General features: G+C 35.2%; 1 protein-coding gene across 10 annotated transcripts in view; it reads right to left on the bottom strand.

Annotated features, from left to right (window-relative positions):
• Positions 1–286: 286 nt before the first annotated feature.
• Positions 287–23,635, bottom strand: part of CASD1 (CAS1 domain containing 1) — a 63,415-nt gene continuing 40,066 nt past the window's right edge. For 2 of the 10 annotated variants that reach the window (XM_043588877.1, XM_043588884.1), the window contains 5 exons: positions 21,950–22,051; positions 19,351–19,491; positions 18,720–18,797; positions 14,789–14,881; positions 11,347–12,807 (listed from right to left, as the gene is read on the bottom strand). In XM_043588877.1, coding sequence (XP_043444812.1) covers positions 12,541–12,807; positions 14,789–14,881; positions 18,720–18,797; positions 19,351–19,491; positions 21,950–22,051 — 681 coding nt within the window. In that variant the 3' untranslated portion in view covers positions 11,347–12,540. Of the gene's footprint in view, positions 1,317–6,730; positions 6,822–6,897; positions 8,810–11,346; positions 12,808–14,788; positions 14,882–18,719; positions 18,798–19,350; positions 19,492–21,949; positions 22,052–23,635 lie in introns of those variants that run through there. The other 8 variants (XR_006298495.1, XR_006298496.1, XR_006298497.1 and 5 more) reach the window with 8 other exon arrangements.

Genomic DNA, 23,635 nt, shown 5'->3' with positions numbered 1-23,635 from the left:
AGGCTGTCCCTCTCTGATGCAGGACTCCTCTGACTGGATAATCTTTTCTCTGGGGCATCTCACAGCCTGGCTGAGACTTTCTCAGAGTTTCATGCACACGGAGGCTCCTCTTACCCAAATTTCCACCCTTTTCTCTCCCTTTCACAGGTGTCCCAAATGCATCATGGTGTGAGGGGAAGAGAGTCATCAAAATGACTAATAAATTTTGACCTCAAGCATTTTTATGTAAAAAAAAAAAAAAAATCTTCAGTCAAAATAGAAGACAAATGACAACAGGGGGGGAGTATTTGCAACATTAGACAAGTGGTTATTATCTTTATTTTACAAAGAATGCCTGAAGGTTACCAAGAAAAAGATAAGCCTTTAAGTTACATATAGAGAAAAGAAATAGACATTTTATTTAGAACAAAATAAAAAACTGAAAATAACTAATTATGACCCGATTCTCCTATTAGCCCACCCAAACAATTACCTTCCCTCAAAGAATTCCTTAGCTGTGTACGAGAAGGTCTCAGAGCTGAAATACTATCTCCTCAGAGAGACCTGATCCGACCTTTGCATGGAAGAGGCCTCTGTAACAATGCCTGCTTTTAGGAAATGAAGAAAAGGGGATAAAGAGGAGGAGGAAATATAATTTCCTTTTTTCCCCCCACAACATTAGATATGTTTGTTGTTTTATTGTTTTTCTTGCTTAAAAACAAATATAGCATACAATATATGCTGTTTTGCACTTATTTGTTTGAGTGTAGTCGATATACAATGTTACATTAGTTTCCGGATAACCTCCTATCCAGCAGTCTACCTAACAATGCCTCTGAGTTCCATGCTCCTTCTTTCCATCCACTTTTGTGCTAAGGGTCACTGCTCACTTTGTCATAGATCACAGATTGGGGATTTATGGGTTAGACACACCTAAAGATAACCCTGCTATTTCTCCCAAGCCCTCTCTGTATAGGGTGGGGTTACCTTTATTCTCCTTCCCAGCATCATCATATGTTACGGTGTCTCAAATTTTTACAAAGGACCAGGAAAACTAAAGTCACAAGAAACAGGAATTTTCTTGAATCATCCAACATCCTCCGAATTACAGGGAAAAGGGAGCCGTTGAGACCACATTCTAATGAGGAAAGAGCCTCTGATTCAAGGTCTAATTTATAAAGCCACTCACTGGGCCTAGATGGTCTCAGAGCAGGATCATGATGGTGGGTGGTAAGAAGCAAGTGTCCACAGATGTGGTCACTGCCCTGTGCCTAGAGCAAATGTGTACCAACAGCTTGAGTCTTTGGCCTGGCATCTGGTCCTCAGAGCAGTAATCTCTGAAAAGGAAACAAAATTGTCAGTTAGGGAAGGAACCAGCACTGATACCACTAGAATTGTTGGTAATCTTTTTTTTTTTTTTTTTTTTTTTACACACACAGGCACACAGTGTGAATGGGGGAGAGGCAGAGAGAGAGAGAGAATCCCAAGCAGGCTCTGCACTGTCGGCACAGAGCCCAATGTGGGGCTCAAACTCACGAACCATGAGATCATGATCTGAGCTGAAATCAAGAGTCGGACGCTTAACCGAATGAGCCACCTAGGCACCCCTGATTGTTTGGTAATCTTAAAAAAAAAAATGAGGAAACAGCATTGGCAGAGCAGGAAGAAATGATGTGGAAAGAACAGGAGGAGGCCCTGTTTTTCTGAAGAGGGGCAGAGGACTGTGGAAGTTTGCTATCAGGATATTTTATGAGCTGCTCTGGGTGCCCCTATTGCTCAACAGACTGCTATGGTCTGAAGAAACACTTATGACCATCACACTGCCTTGTTCCAAAAAGGATATAAGAAGGTTTACTGGGCAGGGCAAAATATAGTCAGAGAACATCGTTTGAAGTAGATGAGAAGGAAAAAGGGGCCAAGAAGGGGAAGGAGGCTAATAAAAATAACGAAGACCAAAGTGTTCTGTTGTCTGGGATGGAGCAAAAATTTAGCTCTTGTTTTTTATCAGCACATGTAAAAAGTCAATTCACAGTGTCCATAAGATAGTAGCAGATGAACTGTTCAGCAGAAGCACAAATATTCCAATTCTAAGGCCAGAATGAAATAACTCTTAAGAGTCCACATAAAGAGGCCATTGTGTAACATAATCAACAACATTCTTACAGTTGACACAATGATGAATTTCATATAACTGTTTTGTAGAGTGTCCTGCAATGCTGACCACTGGCTTCAAACTGGAGAGAGATTCTAGGGAGATATAAGGAAAATATTGCACAGGTGGTCTTTGCTACGTGCTTGCCTGACTTAACTCTGGGGGTACATTTTAAAGGATCCGAGGAAGTGATAAAGAGCAAATCTTAAAAATAAATTTTTTTGGATGTTTATTCATTTTTTGAGAGACAGAGCACGAGCAGGGGAGGGAGAGAGAGGGAGACACAGAATCTGAAGCAGGCTCCAGGCTCTGAGCTGTCAGCACAGACCCCGACTCGGGGCTCAAACTCACAAATCATGCGATCATGGCCTGAGCCAAAGGTAGATGCTTAACCGACTAAGCCACCCAGGTGCCCCTAAAGAACAAATTCTTAATGTTTCTTTATAAATAGTGTGTTTCAGGGGTGCCTGGGTGATTCAGTCAGTCAAGCGTCTGACTCTTGGTTTCAGCTCACGTCATGATCTTGTGGTTTCATGTGTACGAACCCTGTGTTGTGCTCTGCGCTGGCAGCATGGAGCCTGCTTGGGATTCTCTCTCTTTCTCTCTCTCTCTCTCTCTCTCTCTGCCACTCCCCCACTTGCTTTGTCTCTGTCTCTGTCAAAATAAACTTAAAAATAAACAAATAAATAAGTAAATGAATAAATACTGTGCTTCAGTCAAACGCATAGCTGACAGACATTAAGTAGCTGGGAGTTCAATCCCAGATAACCTAACCTGAAGTTCAGGTAGGAAATCTAGGGATCTAGGAAAAAAAGCAGGCTCAATTGGATATTGAGCTAATGTAGGAGCAACATTTTGGGGGGAAATTTAAGAGTCTAATAATAACTATTTTCTGATGGAATACTATAGAGCTTAGCTAAGAGTCTCTTTAGGGGGAAAAACTTGGAATATGCACTATCACACAGACAGATGGGCCATTAGGTTTCAAATGTCTGCTCAGTATAACCTGGTCTTAATTAATATGAGTCTGGAAAATGTGTAAAGAAGGCACAACTTAACATAGTGGCCATTAATCCCCACCCCCCAACTCTAAAAAAAGCATCCATAGAAAGCCTAGTTTTGAGTGCTGTGATTTCCTGATGTTCTTCCAAGTTAAATTATTTGAGTAATGTTCATCAAGGTAGCTGAATGAAGTGACCTTCTGTATAGAATTAATCAGGAACCAACTGAAGTTTGGAAAATATCTTGTTTTTTCTAAACTTTAAGAGTCCTATATATACTCAGGATATTACTTTTTTTCTCAAATGTTCATGTTCAACAATTTTCCAGCTTGTATTTTTTCTATTTATGACTTCTGGTATATTGGTTTTAAATTTTTATGTAATGGGATGTAGCCATTCTGGTTTTCCCTTTCGCTTTATTCTTAATGGATCTTTTCTCATCTTGAGATATTCACTTACATTTTCTACTTCTTTTATGTCTTTAAACCCATTACTCATCTTAAGTGCCTTTTGGTATAGAGAGTAAGAATGGGAGTCTACTGTCCCCATCCCCATTGTTAAGCAATTCTTGGGACTATCTAAAGAATATTTGTACCTTTCTCTCGTAAAGTAAAAATCAAACTGTAACATTATTCTAGTATGTCCTGGATTAAAATGTTTCTGTGCTTGCTATTCTGTCATTAATCTATATATTCTTGCATCTACTATTCCACACCGATGTGACTGTAACTTAATAATATGTCTAAATACCCAATTGTTTGAGTCCTACCCTTTTCATTAGTCTATTTAAATTTTTTTCTTATTCTTGCCCATGTATTACTTCTTTACAGTTTCCATTTTAAATTTTGTAGTCTCTGAGAAGGGGCTCCAGCTCCATATCCCTTGTGCATGTGTATGTTTTAAAAATGCTGGGCCCCTCAGACTTCAACTAAATGTTTTTCCATCACTTTTTCCCTCCCAGTGATAGTGTCCTGAGGTGAGGATGAGATGGAAGGAGGCAAGGAAAAGAAAAGATGGGTTCTTAGTTCTAGTTTTCTCTTTCTATGCCAGGGATGGCTGTCACTGTTTTTCTCCCACATTACCTTGGAAAAGCACATCTTGCCTCTCCAAATATTAGTTATCTTCTGAAACCAATCTCACGTAGTCTCAGAGAAGAGAATCTATTCCTTTTACTAGCAGAGCTTTGATCCAATGACTTGTCAAATAAAACAAACCAAAACAAAAAACCACAACTGGCTTAGTTATGAAAAACTATAGTCAAAAATCAAGTACTTACTGAGACTAGAAGCTATAAAGAGGGTGAAGAATTACAAAAAAACACACACAAAAACAAAAAAACAAAAAAACAAAACCCTGCCAGATACAGAATCAAGCTTTATTTTTACTGTAGGATAAGCCTTTAAATATAGCAAACATTTAAAATATTGGTGATATTGGAGATATTTAAAATATTGGAGATGCTTGGGTGGCTAAGTCGGTTAAGCGTCTGACTTTGGCTCAGGTCATGATCTCACAGTTCGTGGGTTTGAGCCCCATGTCGGGCTCTGTGCTAACAGCCCAGAGCCTAGAGTCTGCTTCACATTCTGTCTGTCTGTCTGTCCCTCTCTCTGCCCCTCCCCAGCTCATGCTCTGTCTCTCAAAAATAAATAAACGTTAAAAATAAAATTTAAATTAAAAAAAATATTGTTGATGTTTTAAATTTGAAAATAAAAAATAAAGGGAAAATAGATTTTAAAAAAATTTTTAAAGATTTTTAAAAAATGTTTATTTTTGGGGCGCCTGGGTGGCGCAGTCGGCTAAGCGTCTGACTTCAGCCAGGTCACGATCTCGTGGTCCGTGAGTTCGAGCCCCGTGTCGGGCTCTGGGCTAATGGCTCAGAGCCTGGAGCCTGTTTCTGATTCTGTGTCTCCCTCTCTCTCTTCCCCTCCCCCGTTCATGCTCTGTCTCTCTCTGTCCCAAAAATAAATAAACGTTGAAAAAAAATGTTTATTTTTGAGAGAGAGGAAGAGTGCAAGGGTGGGGGAGGGGCAGAGAGGGGGTGGGGACAGAGGATCCAAAGCAGGTTCTGTGCTGATAGCACAGAGCCTGATGTGGGGCTGGAACCCACGAACCATGAGATCATGACCTGAGCTTAAGTCAGACGCTTAACCACCTGAGCCATCCAGGCACCCCCAGAGAAAATAAATTCAATCAGGACATTTTTCTTTCTTGGGATAAGAATCTTGATACTATCTTTTTACTAAGATGTATAACGTCAGATTTTTCACTGTGTTACTCAGTACAATTTTACCTTTGAATCTTTTAAAGACAAGGGGTATGTGATTTCATTCAGTTTTATAGTCTCCCAAATGCATCATAATTGTTACTTTTGAACATGGACAAAATGTCTGCATAATAATTTTTATATCTTAAGGCAATTATTCCTAATGTATATGTATAATTCAGGTTTTCCAATTTTGTCATATGCAGGTTCTGGTACCATATTAAATGGCAGTCGTATAACTTCGACTTGTGTCTCCTCATTTTCACTCTATTAATATTGAAAAGGTAAAACAAATAGTATTACTAAATTTTTGTAAGATTTAAAACCAGAAAAGAATTTCTAGAATTCAGTCTTCAACCTCATAATTTCGAGAATGTAGTTGTCACTGCTTTTTTCTCTGGAAACAATTTTTAACAAGAAAATGACCCAGAATACACTTTGCCAAATAAGTTTCCCCAAATCACAATTATCTTAAGAATGAACAGATTAAGTTGTATATTTACACAGTCAGCCTTAAAAGTCTTTGCAGAGAAGATGAGCTGATGAGATGGGTTGAACTGCCAATCAAGATCATCGATCTTTAGTCTAGTCTTTGTAGTTAAGCTAACAGAGTCATTTTCCCTTGAATGAGGTGAAGAATTAAATTCCTTTCAATAGTTCCCAAACTTTCTAGGTACGATGCTACCCAATCTCCTGTAAAACAGCCGACTCCCATGTGGTACACTCAATTTATTAAGCAAAACATTAACTTGTCTAAGCCATGGAACACATCCAGTTTGTGAAATGACTGAGTCCCAAATGTATTCTCTTTTAAGATTTTACCATAAAGTCATTCCCAGGGAATGAAGTGAGTGGGCCTAAGTTCTGTGTCCTTTTGAAATAACACTAATTTCACTTGCATTTTGTAAGTCCATGGGTCATGACAATAGCATTGTTATCATACTTATTAATTATAACCTTTACTAATGTTAATATTAGCTGATATTGAACTTTAAGATTTTTTTTCAATACAATTAATCAATAATGAACCCGACATAGGTATGTTTCTGAGTCACTTGGTAACCTTAGATTTTCTCTGAAAGCACAAACAAATATAACTAAGTAGGTGGTACTGTTGATACCTGGGCTCTTAACTTCAATAGAAAATGTCACAAATTAACTTCAAAAATTTTTCTATAAGTTCGCAACTACATCTCAATATACTGAGGAAGATAAGAGTTTTCCCAGTTAGCCTTCTACTTTCAAAAGCATATTTCTTTTTGGCATATAATTTCTGCTTATTTCTTTTGGCATGTAATTTCTGCTACATTCAGTGGACATGCTTTTAAAACTTACCATCTGTTAAATGTTTTGATGCAGTTTTTTCACTTCATATACATCTGAATTTCACAGCATTATTTTTACATTTTTCATTTACAATCAAGTCCTGTTGAAATAAATTAATTCATTAATCTGATTTTATTCATACTGGCACTCACATATACATTTCTATGTACTGGCAATGGTTTTTGGTATAGTTTATTTCATAATGGTTTTTTTATGTTGCATTCTTTGACATAGTTACATTTTGCCTATTAAACAGAGAGGAATATTTTTGACTTCCACAAAAAGCACAATCTTTCTTTTGAAAATACATGGCTTTCTTGGTTTATCTTTTCATTTCCCTACTTCCAATAGAGATGAGTCCAAAGAAATAATTCTCTACTACAAGACAGATAATAGTATAAGTGCAATGGCAAATGGCAATTGACACCTGGCCCCAGCATAAAGCAAGAAAATGAATGGGAAGACCCACAGTGAGTAAAAGACTTATGGTCTACATGGTGTGGCTGGTGCTCAGCTCTGCAGATACGGTCACTATTTGCCTGCCTGCATGAGTGAGTTGCATTTTTATAACATTATGCAAATCGACATTCTAATAGCCAAATAGAGTATATCTCAGCCTCTTGTCCAAATCACTATGGAAAAGTTTTTTCCCAGCTGCCTTATCATTTGCGGGGCAGCCTACCTGCCTCGAATGGGATTAGTACTTGACACCGTTTTTTGCAGCACTCACTAATTAATTAATCCAGCAAATAGTTGAGAGAGGCATTGTTCTAAGAGTTGACAATACCACAGTAAATAAAATAGAACCCATCCTCAGAAAAGTCATATGCTAATGGGGAGAAGTGGAAAATTAAAAAATAGTTAAGTAAAAGGCATAAGTATGTCATGAGTATGGGGAAAAAGTGAAGTCATTTATAATATTCCAGGAAAGTGCTGGTGGGTTTTGAAGCAGGGTGATCCCATTGGAAGTGATGAAGGTGATTGAATTACTGAATTACGGATACATTTTGACAAGATTTACTAAAATATAAGATGTTAAGGTGTAAGAAAAAAGGAGTCAAAATTTTTTATTTGGGCAAGTTGAAGCATGTAGTCACCATTTACTGAGAAGAGAAAGATGGTGGTGTTTTTGTTTGTGGCCAGTAGTGGGGAAGCTTAGCTTTGTTTTAGACTTGCTAAGTTTGATATGTGTTTTAGATATTCAAATGGAGACGTTGAACAGGCAGTTGAACATATCTGAAGTTATAAATTTGCTAGTCATCAGAATATAGATAATAAAGTCATGTGACTAGGTGATAATCACTTAAGACGTGAGTATGGATGTCTGAGGTCTGAGCTTTGGGGAACTGCAGTTTAGAGGCTGAGGGTGTGAAAAGAGGACTCAGGGAACAAGCTTGGAGGAATGGCTCGTGAGGAGAGGTGAGGAGAAACAATGGTGTCCTGGAAGCATAGTGAAGATGGTTGAAAAGGGAGGTAGTAAATCACCTGTGTCAAATACTGCCTATATAGGTCAAGTAGGGTGAAGACTGAAAATCGATCATTGGATTTAGCAATATGGAGGTTCTTGTTGATCTTGACAAGAGCAGTTTGGGCTGGTAGGAGAAATAAACATGGCAGTAGCTTCAGGAACACAAGAGATTAAGAGGAGTTTGTTTTTAAGTTGGGAGAAATAAAGCCAGAATCCTTCAGCTGATGGTCAAGACTTTTTAATCTACTTTGTGTATGGCACCTTACTATACCACCTTGACCCTGGAGTTGCAACATTACTGAAGAAATGACAAAATAATGGGAGTAGGTAATTAGTGCTAGAACAGTTTAAAAAAATAAGATAAAGAAAGTATTGTTTTCACAGAGATGGTGGAATTTAAATTCGTCAATTCTTAATTCTTAGAATTCTTAAAATAAGTTGGATTTAGGTAGATGAAAAGAGAACAAAAGAATAGTATGGGGAACAGTAAGACTAGCCTGGCTGGAATTCATATTAAGAAGAGATGGGATGATAAACATGGAGAACTTTTACCATCAAGCTAAATTCCAGCTTTGTTATTTCGGCAATGGAGATTATAAGAAATAATCCATCTGCAGTAGCTGTAGAATTAAAAAATAAAATCTTGTTAATAGTTTTCTTTTTAGTGACTATCAGAAAATTGTCTTAGATGCTTTCTAAATGAAAAGTAAAAGCTAATAAAATTAGCTGAATTTTAAAATATTGTAATAATTACTTTTAAGCATGAAGATTTCACCCTATGCAAGACAGAAATACCTCTAGGTAACCACAAATTTCCTTTTAAAATATTGATCTGTCCCATTTTTATGCTCTGAAATGGTATTTTAAAAGTATTTTGTAAATAAGAAATAAGTTAAACAAATCATTTCTAATTAGACCATTAGCTCATAATATCAACTCTACTTTTGGAAAATAGTCTCTTGCTTATATTACCTTATTGATCTTTAATTTTTTTTAACTTTTTTTTTAATGCTTATTTTTGAGAGAGAGAGAGAGAGAGAGAGAGAGAGAGAGCACGAGCAGTAGAGGGGCAGGGACAGAAGGGGACAGAGGATCTGAAGCAGGCTCTGTGCTGACAGCATTAAGCCCCATGAGGGGCTCAAACTCGTGAACCATGAGATTGTGACCTGAGCCGAAGTCAGATGCTTAACTGGCTGAGCCACCCAGAAGCCCCTATGGATCTAACTTAAAAAAAAAAATAGAAAATACTTCTAATTTATACAAGAAATTAAGAGGAGTTTCATTAAAAGACAAATATAGACCTAATGGAGATTTTCAAATTTATCTTGTCTTCACCAATCCTCAAAATCACCCTAAATAAAACCAAACTTAGTATTTGGAATTTTTGAAGTAGTTGTCAGGATCAGTTCTGCAGATAACTACCCAAGTTACTTTATTTTTACAAAAGAGAAGCTGTTAGGTTGAACCATACGATAGCATATTAGTATTTTAATACAGTGCAGCATAAAAATTCCAACTTGGCTCTTTGTTATAAGTCCACATATAAAGCAGAAGAGACAATTTAAGGGAACGAGGCATTGTCCTAAAACTTGCATTCTCTTTAGAACTGGCTTTTATTGAGGATCTATCACATGAAGGTTATGCCCTTAGTCTTATATTTATTTAGCCTTAATGTTTATAATCTAGTAAGAAAAATTAAATATAAACAATGACAGATATGGTTATTATTAAAATTAACTTTACAAAGCTTACAAGCTTCCTGTGATAACATTTGAAATAATGCAGCATTTGTGGGGGAAAAATTCACTCACCTTAAAAATTTTAACTGGCTATTTATCTTAGAATGGAATAGTAGGGTATAAATGTTATTTCATATCAGTACCTAAAGCAAACAATTGGATCTATCTAGCTGATAGGTACAGTGAATGGTTTTTGGTCAAGGCTCTGAATTTAATGCTTTTTTGGCTATCCATAAAAATGGGAAGGTTTGGCAAAGGAAATGGGGAAGGATTGCAGTAGATTTGAGTCAACCAAGTATCTTTTGGGCCCAGATGGTAGATTTCTCAGTGTGATTTATATTACAGACAATCTGAGTTTAGAGAACCTCCATGGTTTTATCTCAATTTTAGTGTGTTGAAATATTCTGTTAAACATCTTTTTCTGAAGAATGGGATGACAGAGCTATGATAGTCAGAATCTGAATCAATGCAGAAACAGTATTAAAACATATACCATTCATAGATGCTGTCCTTATGGCAATTTTTACCACAATAACCTCTTACCCATAAAGACTCATTAAGAAAATTTAATGTAAATAGAATACACTTTAATTACAAATGTACTATATTTTAGTTATGACATATAACTATAAATAAAATAAAAGAGTGGGACATATGAAAGGAGAGCATGTGATGAAGAAATAGCTTGCTAGTTAAACTCTATACTTGAGTTCAAATAGGAAGGAAAACATATTCATTGGGTATCATGATTGGAAGACATAAGTGCTTCCAAAAAACAGAGAAATACTGGTCATCTTTCTTTTTCAATTGTTTCATCGGGAAGAATCTTTTTCAGGTGATAAAACTTACAAGCTAAATTAAAATGCACTCTCCTCATTGGCAAGCCACACCAGCAAGAATAATGTGATCACGGTGCTTGGAAGTTTTTGATTTATAACTATACTATTCTCTACTTATAAGGCTGCAGTCTAGGAGGCAGAGCAATGAATCATTACAATTGTCTATCTGGGAAATGTCAAAAGATTAAGTAAGGGCAGAAGAAGAGAGAAGAAGAAAGAACACACATTTTTGTCTGAGAATTATTCCACAATTAATGGGAAGATACCACTAGCACATAAATCCAGTGCTGAAGAAATAATAATTAAAATTTTAAAATCTTCAAATAAGGCTACTAATAAAGCATAATGCTTAAACTTCCTGGGTAGAAAAGCAGATTATCCTCTGTGACTCTGAAAACTAAATCATTCCTTATTCAACTGTCACAGTGACCTCTCCCGATACACTAAGAGTTTGGGAAAATAAACTTAAGCTGAATAAAATAAATGAATTAGAAATTTGAACCAATCATTAATGGATCCAGATTTAAAAAAAAAAAAAAGGACACATACAGTTTAATTGATACTTTGCTGATACAAAAATAAGCATCCACAGAACGTTTATTTACTGTTTAAATTACTCCATATTTTCATATACCATGAACAGAAAATATATTTTATCCCACACACAGTAAGAACAAACAAGTGCAATCTTTCAAACATTAAAAGTTATAATCAAATCTGTACAACAGATAAATAAATTTATACCTCTAACAGTTAGCCTGTAACAAAACAAAATGAAAAACATATATTGCCCGAAGTCACCGGTTTACTTAAAATTCTACTCATGGTTAATACATCTCACTCATAACAACTTGAATTTTTACTACACTGCACAAGTTAGATTGATAAATATTTTAAAAATAGGGGGGAGTAACAGGAAATACCAAAATGATTATAAAGAGCTTTCCAAACATTGGAAATAGACAGAAATTAATTAGTTGAAGGAAAACATTAAATGGATCCACAGGGTACTGGTTTTACACTGGTACAGCTTCAGGGAAGAAAACATGTGAATGTCTGGATTGGAAAGAAAATTTGGCCTTTTTATAAAAAGAAGCAACAGCATCAACAGTGACAAAACCCTGTCATGGAGCCTAGAACAACTCTGTGAGACAAAGTGTACAAAGATTTAGGTATACCTGAAAAACACAGTTAGGAAGAAAAATCATGTCAGGAAACAGATAACATCAGAACATGAACATATATAAATTAAAGGCATACTGTTTATCATTCCACATCATTGCACATATGATAAGAAAACAATACTGCAGTCATTCTTGAGTAAGAAAGTTTCGGTGAAGTAGGAAGTTGCATGATAAATACAGGTGTAGACAATCTTATTACCACAAATTTAGTAAATATCAAAACACTCAGTGGTGTCACTAAGCTAATTAAATTATCTATATGTATTTACTGGAAAGGTAATTATTTCCCTGCCTTCATGTTAACTTAAAATCATTTATAAATGGCAACATAGATCCAGTAGAAAAGACTTTTCACATGCAATCCTATACAATGCACTCTGCTTCAATTTTTTTTTTTCAGTATTTCACATTGGAGATGTACATTTCCAATATATATACAACCACACATGTTCAACAGACGCCACTGAGCTGTCCTCTTGCCACACAAATTAATTTACATATACATTTATATCTCCAGATAGATACTTTTCTCCCCTAGGCAGACACAAAATCAGTCTGAAGAGTTTAAGTTTTTTGGGATCTTAGGAACCTAATGTCTGGATTTATCTTGAATCGACGATAAGATGAGGAGTCCACAAAAAAATGCAGCTATACATGCCAACCTTTTCAACAGAGATGAGTTATCTTTAGGAATAATAATCTGTGCAAGATCATTAGTGATCTGAGAAATTTCATGTGCCACACAAACAAATATGAAAGTGCTGACAATGATGTTGAGCATAGGGTTTCCGGGTATGAGAACCAAGATGCCTCTTGTGTCCGCTGCCAGCCAGATGTGATACTGGCAAATAAACAGCTGGAAGGAAAGTATCTAAAGTTAGATATGTACAGACGGTCCAGGACTATCTCACAGTTTTGCCTAACTTAAACATTTGGTAGCATCATTACATTAGCAGGCTTTTTCCAAACCATTTAATTCTGTTTCACTCTTGGTCCTGAAAAGTCTACTGTGGTCTACTCTCCAGAACTCCTACTTGCTCAAGTACTACTTCAAAGTCCCCAAGAAATGAAACAGGACCCTTAGAACTTTAAAAAACATTTTTTTTGCATGACATAGAAGACAGCTGACAGAATGATATCTGAACTCTGGTATTTAGACACCAAATAAAGAATCACTACGTGTGTGTCTATGCACATAAGTATATATATATGTGCATACTGCATATTTAATTATATTTGTGAACCATATTTCTGTATGTGGATACATGAGCAGGAAATGGCATGGATTTTAAGATGTCTTCAAGTGTGCTTTGAATGGCCAGACAAATGTTTTCAACTGTATTTTCATGATTCGATAGTATATTTCAACTTTGATGTGAGTATACATATTAGATGACACCACTACAACTTTGATTGTGATCACAAATGTTCTCTCATCAAATTGGTTCAAAATATCAAAGAGTAGAAAAATGCTTAAACTACCTCCCAAATATGAGACCATAACATTTCTATATATTTTTTTAATGTTTATTTATTTTTGAGAAAGTGTGTGTGCACACGCACATGTGCAAGCAGAAAGAGAGGGGGACAGAGGATCTGAAGAAGGCTCTGTGCTGACAGCATCGAGCCCGACGTGGGGCTTGAATTCATCCACCATGACATCATGACCTAAGCCAAAGTCAGACACTTAACCAGCTGAGCCACCCAGGTGCCCTAAAATTTATTTTTACTAGAAATACCAAATTATAACTTCATTCAATTAAAATTTATACAAACTCTCATACTCCAAGTATTAAGGGGTTGGCAAAATATTCTTTTTATCTACTGAATGACTTGGTAAGTCATTCTCGATTAATAATTCTAAATTCTATTCAGTCTCACTTATGAGAAAAAAAATAATAGAACATTTATTCAAGAACTCAAAATTTTATTTTCCCTATTTTAAAAACAACTTAATAAATCTTATACTCTAAAATGTATCTTCTATGATTACAATATGAATTCCACTGTTTTAAAATGTTCTATCTTGGGAGCGCTTGGGTAATTCAGTCAGTTAAACATTCCACTCTTGATTTCAGCTCTGGTCATGATCTCATGGTTTATGAGTTTAAGCCCCATGTTGGGCTCTGGGCTGACAGCGTGCAGCCTGCTTGGGATTCTCTGTCTCCCTCTATCTCTGCCTCTCACCCTGCTCCCTCCCTCCCGCGCGCGCTCTCTCTCTCTCTCTCTCTCTCTCTCTCTCTCTCTAATAAATAAATAAACATTTAAGAAAGTAAAATGTTCTACTTTGAATAATAGAGCTCAGAATAGGCAGAATGTATTTTAAAACATACTTTAGGGTTTTAAATAATTCATATTAGGTACTGCACACAAAATGTAATGAGTTTTAAAAATTTCCCCAAATTTCCAATCACAAAATTTCCTGAATTTTATTAGGATAAGTATTGATAAACTAAATTCTAGTAACATTTAATTATGGAGCTGAAGAACAAATCAAAATCCCCTCAGCTTGTCTTCATTCATATCTATTTATAAATTTCACTTATATCTATTTAATTTTTTTCTCTCCTGATCTCAGCATCTTAGTTGTGTTTAAAAGCTTAAAACAATATAAAGAATATTTGAAAGTCATCTATGCCCAGTCATTTAAATACAGCTTTAAAAACATACTATTCTACTGCTGTTGAAAGTTCTGAATTTTTTTTCTATAATGCCATAAATAACATAGCTTTGATTTTTTAAAAATGTCTGTTGGATTCACACACACACAGCCACACACACACACCTGCATGTAACACTTGGCTATAGAAGATAGAACAAAATATTAATGTACCAACCTCTAATGAAATTTTTCCAAACCAAGCAAAAAATGAACTATAAACTGAACGGGCATATCCAGGGATATTCCTTATTAGGATGAAGGCTAAAATCTACGGAAAAACCACAAAGGCAAAATAAATAATCTGTTTACTAAAAGTGTTTGCTTCCCATCAAGTGAGAATTTTATTATCTATGTTCTTGGACTATTTGATACATACACAATGTTTTTTTTCAGTAAAGTTTTGGCAAGTCATTTTTGTTCTAGAGTCTGTCCATGTTAGGTTTCTCAACATGTGCTCTGTATGTATACTGCATGCCAGTGCAGAATGTAGGTAGTGCATGGCTGAACAATTTTGTGTATTTGAAAAATTGTAAACCCACGTGAGTCCCTTTGTGTAGAAAGAAATGATATCCTATGTTGTGTAGCAAAATTCACAAAATTTCATGATACAATTTGGCTTCTTCCATAAAGTATCTGCCTGACTGGCAGCCATATGCCTTCCTTTTGCTCTCTTCAAAAGCCTCCTTCCGCTAACAGCCATGTAAAGATGAGAAATGGCAAGACTTTTAAGATGTCCTCATGTTTGCTCTGTATGGCCAGGCAAATGATGCCTTGAACTGCATTCACATGTAATGTATTTTCTCCTTTTGATCTCTTCTCTCCAAAAACAATCTCCAGCTTTTGGGCGCCTGGCCTTCACCTCTCTCCCCCACCCTTCTGTACTAGGTGGAATAATCTTGAATTTTCTAAACTTCTAATTCAGTGTCACACTCAATAACTAGTTTATCAAGCAAAGAGCTCTCTTTAGAATCTACTCTCCTTATAAAGAACAAAGAAATTGTAAGTAAAAAAGTTTTCACTTTCACAAACATTTTCTCTCCTAAAACTTCTCTCATAAAAAGATTGAAAGATCTATTTGCACTTCAGAGAAAAAAATCCCATATTCAGTGTTGATCATTCTGGGCATCTGGTCAAAAGCTTTTGGAAGAAGCCTCTAGGATGCATACAAGATGAGCAAATAGGAGATCTGTGGGTCCCTCAATCATTGGGAAAAAGGAACCAAAGTGAACTACTCAGGTACTATTAAGTTGAGTGATCTTCATGGGCAATAGCATCAAAGGGACTCAAGTTTGAATCTGGCCTTTCCCTTGTATTAGTTTTGGGATTTAAGGCAAGGTACTTTACTCCCTTAGGTCTGTTTCCTCATTCATATAAATAGGGATATGATTTACTTGGAAGGTTGATGTGAGCATTTGATGAGAAAACACATAAGAGGTACTTATCATAGCATGCACTGTGAGTCATTTAAGAAACATACTAGGTTTAATAGCACAGTTGGTATATGTAATGGTAAAAATCATAAAGGTGAGACCTACACAAAACCCTTGAACATGAAACCATTTAATGAGTTATTATAAAGTACTGCGTAAACTGTAAAATGCTAGGAAGAATGACATAGATACTTACAAATCACTAGTCTGAGCTCTCAGAAAATCCAGGAATAGTTCTAAGCAAATCACTTTCCTTCTTTCTAACTTTAGAAAGAATGTGTACTTATTTCTTTAGCATATTCCAGTCTGAGTTTTGTCATACACTTACTAAACAATGTGATAAGGGGAATAGAAAATCAAAGAAATAATAGCCATGGAGAAGATAACGGGGGTCTAGGGAGCCATCCTTATTAGCTTTGTAAAGAAATAATAATAATGCTTAAAATTTGTTCAGCATTTATAACTTGTTGGGTACTGTGCTAAGCACTTAATATACATTATTTATGGTTAATCACCTGTATGCTGTTCTATAACAAGCCCTTCTGGAAATTTCTATCCAGATTGATGGGCAAAACTAAAAGGTCAGGATTCTAGGATTGCTCTACAAGAGTGAAACAGATAGAAGGATTGAGAGTATAGAATTATTGAACAATTATATTATACACCTGAAACTAACATAACACTGTTGATTATACTTGAATTAAAAAAAAAAGGATTTGATATATAAGCCTTCTGCAGGTCAGGCTGGGAAAATACTTTCTAACAGAAAACTAGGAATCTTGTACATGTTAAAATCTTAAGAAGCTCCCTCAGATAAGTATGCTAAAGGTACACATTCTTATATATAATTTTTAAAAACCACAATGTCCTATATACACACATCTACACCTATACCCTCACACCTACGTTACCCTTTGGCATCTGAAAATAAGAGTGAAGTGTGATAAGGATGTAAAATTTGGGGCTCCCTGGATGATCCAGTTTTTACAGTAGGGGACTGGGTCCCTTGAAAAGAAGTAGCTGCTAATAAAATTAGTACTTGCTTCAATTTATGCTCCCTGTCCATTCTTTTCCTCTGCACCAGAGGGCCTGAGGCCCTCACTGAAAAAGTATTAAGTAAACAGAAGTGTGTAGAGAGTAGTGACCGGAAAGGAAGGCGATAAGGATTAGCAGTGCTTGCCTGTTATTGTATGTGTATCTACTCTTTCCCTTAGCTCTTCTTATATTGTTCTGTATTGGTGCATCATGAACGGTAACACCTCCCTTCCATTATGAGTAACGGAAATGATATCAAATGACATTATGAGTAACAGAAATGATATCAAATATGGTATCACTGGTAAGCACTATTACTGTCTACAGAAGTCGTGAAAATGCCACATGACTACAGCATAATGTTTAAAATTTCATTATCAATTACATTTTAAGAGTCTGTCACATGCTCAATTCTACTGACTATATAGAGGCTTAAAAGGGATAAAATAGTTCCTTGCACTGAAGAGAACTTAAGACCTAAGAGAAGATCCTCTAGAAATGATCCCTGCTCCTCTTTGCTGGACTACTCATTTATTAGGTCATGGCTTAGACACTACTTTCTCTAAGAACCCTGCTCAGATACCAAGATAGCTTGAGAAGAAACCCCACATGCTTCCAAAGCTTCCTGTATTTAACCATCACCACACTATCACAATGTCCTATCATCACTGGCAACGGGAGGTATCCCTGCAAAATGTCAATCTGCTTTGAGTTGCCCCTCACCTCTGCCCACCTCTCAGTCGCTACCAAACACTTCTCTAGACACTGGCTGAGTTCTAGCCTGAACAACTTTCTGTAAATTTCCTGAATGTCAATTTGCTCCCTTTCCATCACAGGGCCTGAGTTCTTGCTGTCCTTTATCCCTCCATTCTCAACTTAATTTTCTTAGGGAAATAATTTCTGACCCCAGACCATGCCTGCTACAACTCCAACTAGGTCATATCCCCTTACTATATTCTCTTGTAGCATCATATGCTACTCTTTATAATTATGTGGTGATTATATGATTACTATCTGTAATAGAAGAATGGAGGCTCTGGGAGGATAGGAACTATGTCTATAATACCCCCAGCATAATATTAGTGCATAGTTATATTTGTTAAATGCATACAAAATGTTAAATGAATGAATATTTACTGGTTCATATCTCTACTAGACCATAAATTCTATGAGGGCAGGAGCATAATATTAGTGCATAGTTATATTTGTTAAATGCATACAAAATGTTAAATGAACGAATATTTACTGGTTCATATCTCTACTAGACCATAAATTCTATGAGGGCAGGAGCTGTATATATCTTAACACTAAACCTCTTACATGTAGCATGGTACTTAACACATTGATAATTATGATTTAATAAAGAAATATGAGTAAATGAAGACAAAGCAAACATGAGGAGAGTTAACAAGTTCTGAATGCCTACTAAGTGACAAATATTGACAATTTCCATACATTTCACGTAACAACCCTTTAAAAGAAATTTTAAGGTTTCTGTACAGTAAAGGAAGGTAGGGGTTAGGATGATTAAATAATATACCTACATTTTATAGTTTGATCTCAAATCTCTCTGCTTCTAAAGACTGTGTTCTTATCAAGAATTAAGAAAAACATTTTTTTTTCCTAAATCAGGATAATTACCTGCACCACAGATACAGATGGGTGGAGTTCATTGCACTCTGCTTTGTTTTTACAACTGCTAGCCCAGATGGAATAGGTCTAAAACAAAAAGAATATATATGGATCAGTTCCTGAAAATACTTATGACTCAATGAAGCAGCTTCCTCATAATCTACACACTTTTTGTTTTGTTTTGTTAATAACATTATGCTCCATTATGTTATTTAAAAAGCCTTAGTGAAAGCTGCCCACAGGTTCGGTCATCACTTATTTTGGTATGCTCAACTGTTAAGTAAAATAAAGCAGACAGAGAGGAGTACAGGTCTGTGCTCCTCTGGAAATAGTGATCATGAGGCAATGATCACTCTTCCTGTCAAACACCTGACATTTTATTTTTCCCCAAATTTATTACAATTTTACAAATTTCCATTTCACTGAGTCCTCAGTTATTCTTCATATTTAACACATGCATATATACACATACATATATATATTCTCTTAGCATTTATGTTCAATGAGAAGAAAATGGAGAAAAAGGATTTTAAAAGTAAAGATTTATTAAAAATAATTGACTGAATCCCTATCTCTTAATGTTAATATTCTGTACCATTTAGGATTTTGGAAAACTAGAAGATTACACTTTGAAACTTACCAAGAAAGAAACTACTGAAATAAACAATAGAAAATTTGAAATTTTGTTTGAAAAAAGAGGTTCACCCTTTCCTTCAGAAAGTACTTGACGCTTCTGTAAAGCCAGATAAATGAAAGCAAACAACATTCCATGAAAGACTACCTAAAAAATAAGAAGAGAAAATTTGTTTTAAACAGCTAGATTTCAGTAAGTAGCAGAAATAGTTGGAAAATAAGGACAATATATACAAAAGTAAGTAGGTTAAAAGCTTAAAGATTGAATGAAGGTTTTAAACTTCAAGAAATGACATACAATCAAGGATTGTTAGAAACTATCCACAGCTCTTGCAACAATATGAGATAAGCTGGTTCATTTTGAGCAGTCTCAGCCGCAAGTGAAGAAATAAAGAGAAGTTCAAAATAATGATAAAAACACAAGAAACAAGTGTTGATGAGAATGTGGAGGAAAAGGACCTCTTGTATACTTTGATGGGAATGCAAACTGGTACAGACACTGTAGAAAACAGTATGAAGTTTTCTCAAAAAATTAAAAGTAGAACTACCCTGTGATCCCATAATTCCACTCCTGGGTATTTATCCAGAGAATACAAAAGCACTAATTTGAAAAGATATATGCAGCCCTATGTTTACTGTAGTATTATTTACAACAGCCAAGATACGGAATTGGTCCAAGTGCCCATTAACAGATGAATGGATAAAGAAGATGTGTGCATATATATATACACACACAATGGAATACTATCCAGACATAAAAAGAATGAAATCTTTTTATGCAATAACATGGATCTAGAGGGTTTAATGCTAAGTGAAATAAGTCATTCAGAGAAAGACAAATATCATATGACTTCATTCATATGTGGAATTTAAGAAACAAAACAAACCAACAAAGAAAAAAGGAGACAAACCAAGAAACAAACTCTTAACTACAGAGAACAAATTGGTGGTCATCAGAGGGGAGGTCGGTGGGGTGATGGGTGAAATAGGTGAAGGGGATTAATAGTACACTTATCATGATAAGCACTGAGTAATGTATAAAATTACTGAATCACTGTATTGTTCACCTTAAACCAATATAACACTATATGTCAACTATACTGGAATTAAACTTTAAAAAAAGAACAACAACAATAATAAACTACTTTGAAGACATATGGTAAAATTTAAATGCTCAACCAAAATAAAACACATTTTATCTTGATACTCTCAATCAAATAAAACAACAATAACATCACCAATATCATGCTTTTAAGAAGGAACATACGCACACAAGAATGGGGAAAAAAATGGTAGACCAGAAAGCACATAAAGCTTCCTTTTTTTTTTTTTTTAAACAAAGGTTTAAAGTGAACTATCATAGTAGATTGCTCTAATGACTAGGTTGAGAATTTAGAAGTTGGTAGCAAGACTTTAGCAAAGCTTTTTATTTATATGTGGTTTTGAAGTGCAATGTAGTATACTGGAAAGTGCATAGGTATTGGAAACCAGAAATGGCACAAAATAGGCATTAAGAAAACATTTGTTGGGGCACTGGGTAGCTCAGTCAGTCAAGCATCTGACTTCGGCTCAGGTCATGATCTCGCAGTTCATGAGTTTGAGCCCCCTGTTGGGCTCTGTGCTGACAGCTCAGAGCCTGGAGCCTGCTTCAGATTCTGTGTCTCCCTCTCTCTGTGCCCCTCCCCGGCTTACTTACTTACTCTCTCTCTCTCTCTCTCTCTCTCTCTCTCTCTCTCAAAATAAATAAACATTAAAATATTTTTTTAAATAACTAAAAAAAATAAAATCTTTGTTGAATGAAAAATAGGATGAGTGAAGTATGGAAGAAAAAAGGGAAAGAGAGAAGAGAGGTAATTAATATTTATTCATTGTCCATTATTTTCCAAATGCTGTGCTCGATATTTCTTGGCCAATTGAATCTTTCCTTCAAGATTAAAGTTACGGAATCACCCATGACACTGTTCTCTCTTCTTTATACACTTCTACCACAAAATCCATACTGTATATAACTTAGTACCTAAATATAAATAGTAACTTTGGGTTTTAAACTAGATTGTAAGGCTTAGAAGCCTGGTGGTTATGTCTTCTTTTTCTCATATATTCCTCATAAAACCAACATCTAGAGCATATACTAGGGTTCAATAAATATTGTGTTGAATGGCCAAAACACATATATGAGGGATCATTTTTATTTTTTTAAGTTTATAGGGATCATTTATTTTTAAGTTTATTTAAGTAATCTCTACACCCAACATGGGGCTCAAACTCACGACACCAATATCAGGAGCCACAGGCTCCACTGACTGAGCCAGCCAGGCGCCCCTATAAAGGGTCATTTGTAAATCAAAATTATGTCTCAAAGAAAGGCCACTTTATAGACAACATTTTTACAGTATTTTCCTGCTTATATATATATATATATATATATATACACACACACATGCATACCCTCTCTCCACTATAAAAAATGGGAGGAGGGCTGCTTTAATTTACCAAGTCAACATACTTCCTTATACTAAAACTAAATAAAAATAATTATAATTTTCCAAATAATTCTTTTAAAGCGTTAATTTGAAATGGCAAAAGATCACAAGGTAAATACATACGTAACGGTCTAACCTCCATCTGAACCACCATTCATATACATTCCCTTTCAGTTCAAAACACTTGGACAATGGCCAAAGAGAAAAGATCTTCTCAAATGCACCCTGAGAAAAGGAATGCAGAACACAAAATAAGATGGTATGAGTCAATACTTGTTTTCTAACTCTATTCTAAATTATAGTTTTCTATTAGGATTATAAAAAAGTCATTCACAATTTAAAAATTCTTTCATTTGACGTTCATTTGAAAATAAATTTATTTTACTAACGGCTAATAAAGATGACTTAAAACTTTTTTGTTAACTTACTTTCACTGCACATGAAAGGCTACTGAGACTGCACAATTAAAACAAAAAGTAAGCTAGTAACTGGAAAATTCTTCCATTTAAGGTTTTTAATCTATTACATAAAGCAGCTAATATTTACTGATCAAAACATCAAAATACAAAAGACCTCAGCCATTATAATATCAATATCCTAAAGAATGATGGTTAAAGTTAAAATACAGTTTTTCCTTCTCTAAATGTCCTTAATAATCTATAATCAACCATCTGAATTAAAAGAATCCTCTGAATTAGTCACCTTACTTAATCAACCATACCCAAATGCCATTACCAGCCTTTGAAACAAAGTTTACAATTTTACTCTGGTCAAGTTAGTGAATGCACTCTCTTACTAATCTGACAAGCCTGGAAAATCTGGGAATGAAGGGGCAGAAGTCTTGGGTGCATTCCTGCACATTAATGAAGTCTTTCAAAGAAGAGAACAAAACCTCAATTCCCAGACTAAAGAAGGACAGCAAACTTTTTGAAGGAAAGCTCCATTATTAGACCTACTGCCACAGCATAGAAAATGTAACATAACAATTTTTAAAAAGGCTATTAAAAACCAAAAAAGTGAAAACAGCATTGTATTTTAGGTAATGCTGAATCTTTATAAGAACTTTATTATTTTAATAAAATACAGTATCCTCCATTTAACCATTTAAGAATTTAAAATACCTATAACTTATTAAACAGAGGTCCTATCAAAATCTGTGCCTCAGAAAATAGAGGATTCTTACCAAGAGTTGCAATACAGAGTACTTATAGATCATAAATATTGATATGAAGTACAGAAATATAAATATCAAAATAAAATATAGAAATATTTAGTATCTATTAGAAATACATGGTCCTATAGATCATATATATGTATTTAGCACTTAACATATTATTTCTGATTAAAAATTTATTTATGTGATCAACAGAAAAGTTTTTAGTGAGCACCCATTTTGTGAAAGACACTGGGCTATATTGGGCCATGTACTTTTTTCTTTTGTACACTAATCCAAAGCTGGGGAAACCTTTATTGAACCTCTGGTTCACCTTCCCTTGTCTCCCTCAGATGCACCACAGAGTGTTTGGAATTTTAATGAATAAGTGTCAAGTAGCTGTTGCAGTTACCTGGCTATTTCTTCATACGTTTGCTATTATTTCCTTATTATTTATAAATCTCCTGCAAAAAACCTTGCAGGTCAGGCAGAAATAAAAATGCTTTATTTCTAAGCATGAAAATAAGAATGAAAGCCTACAAAAACAAACTAATAAAAACCAGCTGTATAGGATCACTCTCTCTCTCTCTCTCTCTCTCACACACACACACACACACACACACACACACACACACATATACACACGATGCTTATAT

Source organism: Prionailurus bengalensis, chromosome A2, assembly GCF_016509475.1.
Source record: "Prionailurus bengalensis isolate Pbe53 chromosome A2, Fcat_Pben_1.1_paternal_pri, whole genome shotgun sequence".
Lineage (NCBI taxonomy): Eukaryota > Metazoa > Chordata > Mammalia > Carnivora > Felidae > Prionailurus > Prionailurus bengalensis.
This window is presented reverse-complemented; position numbering and strand designations above follow the sequence as displayed.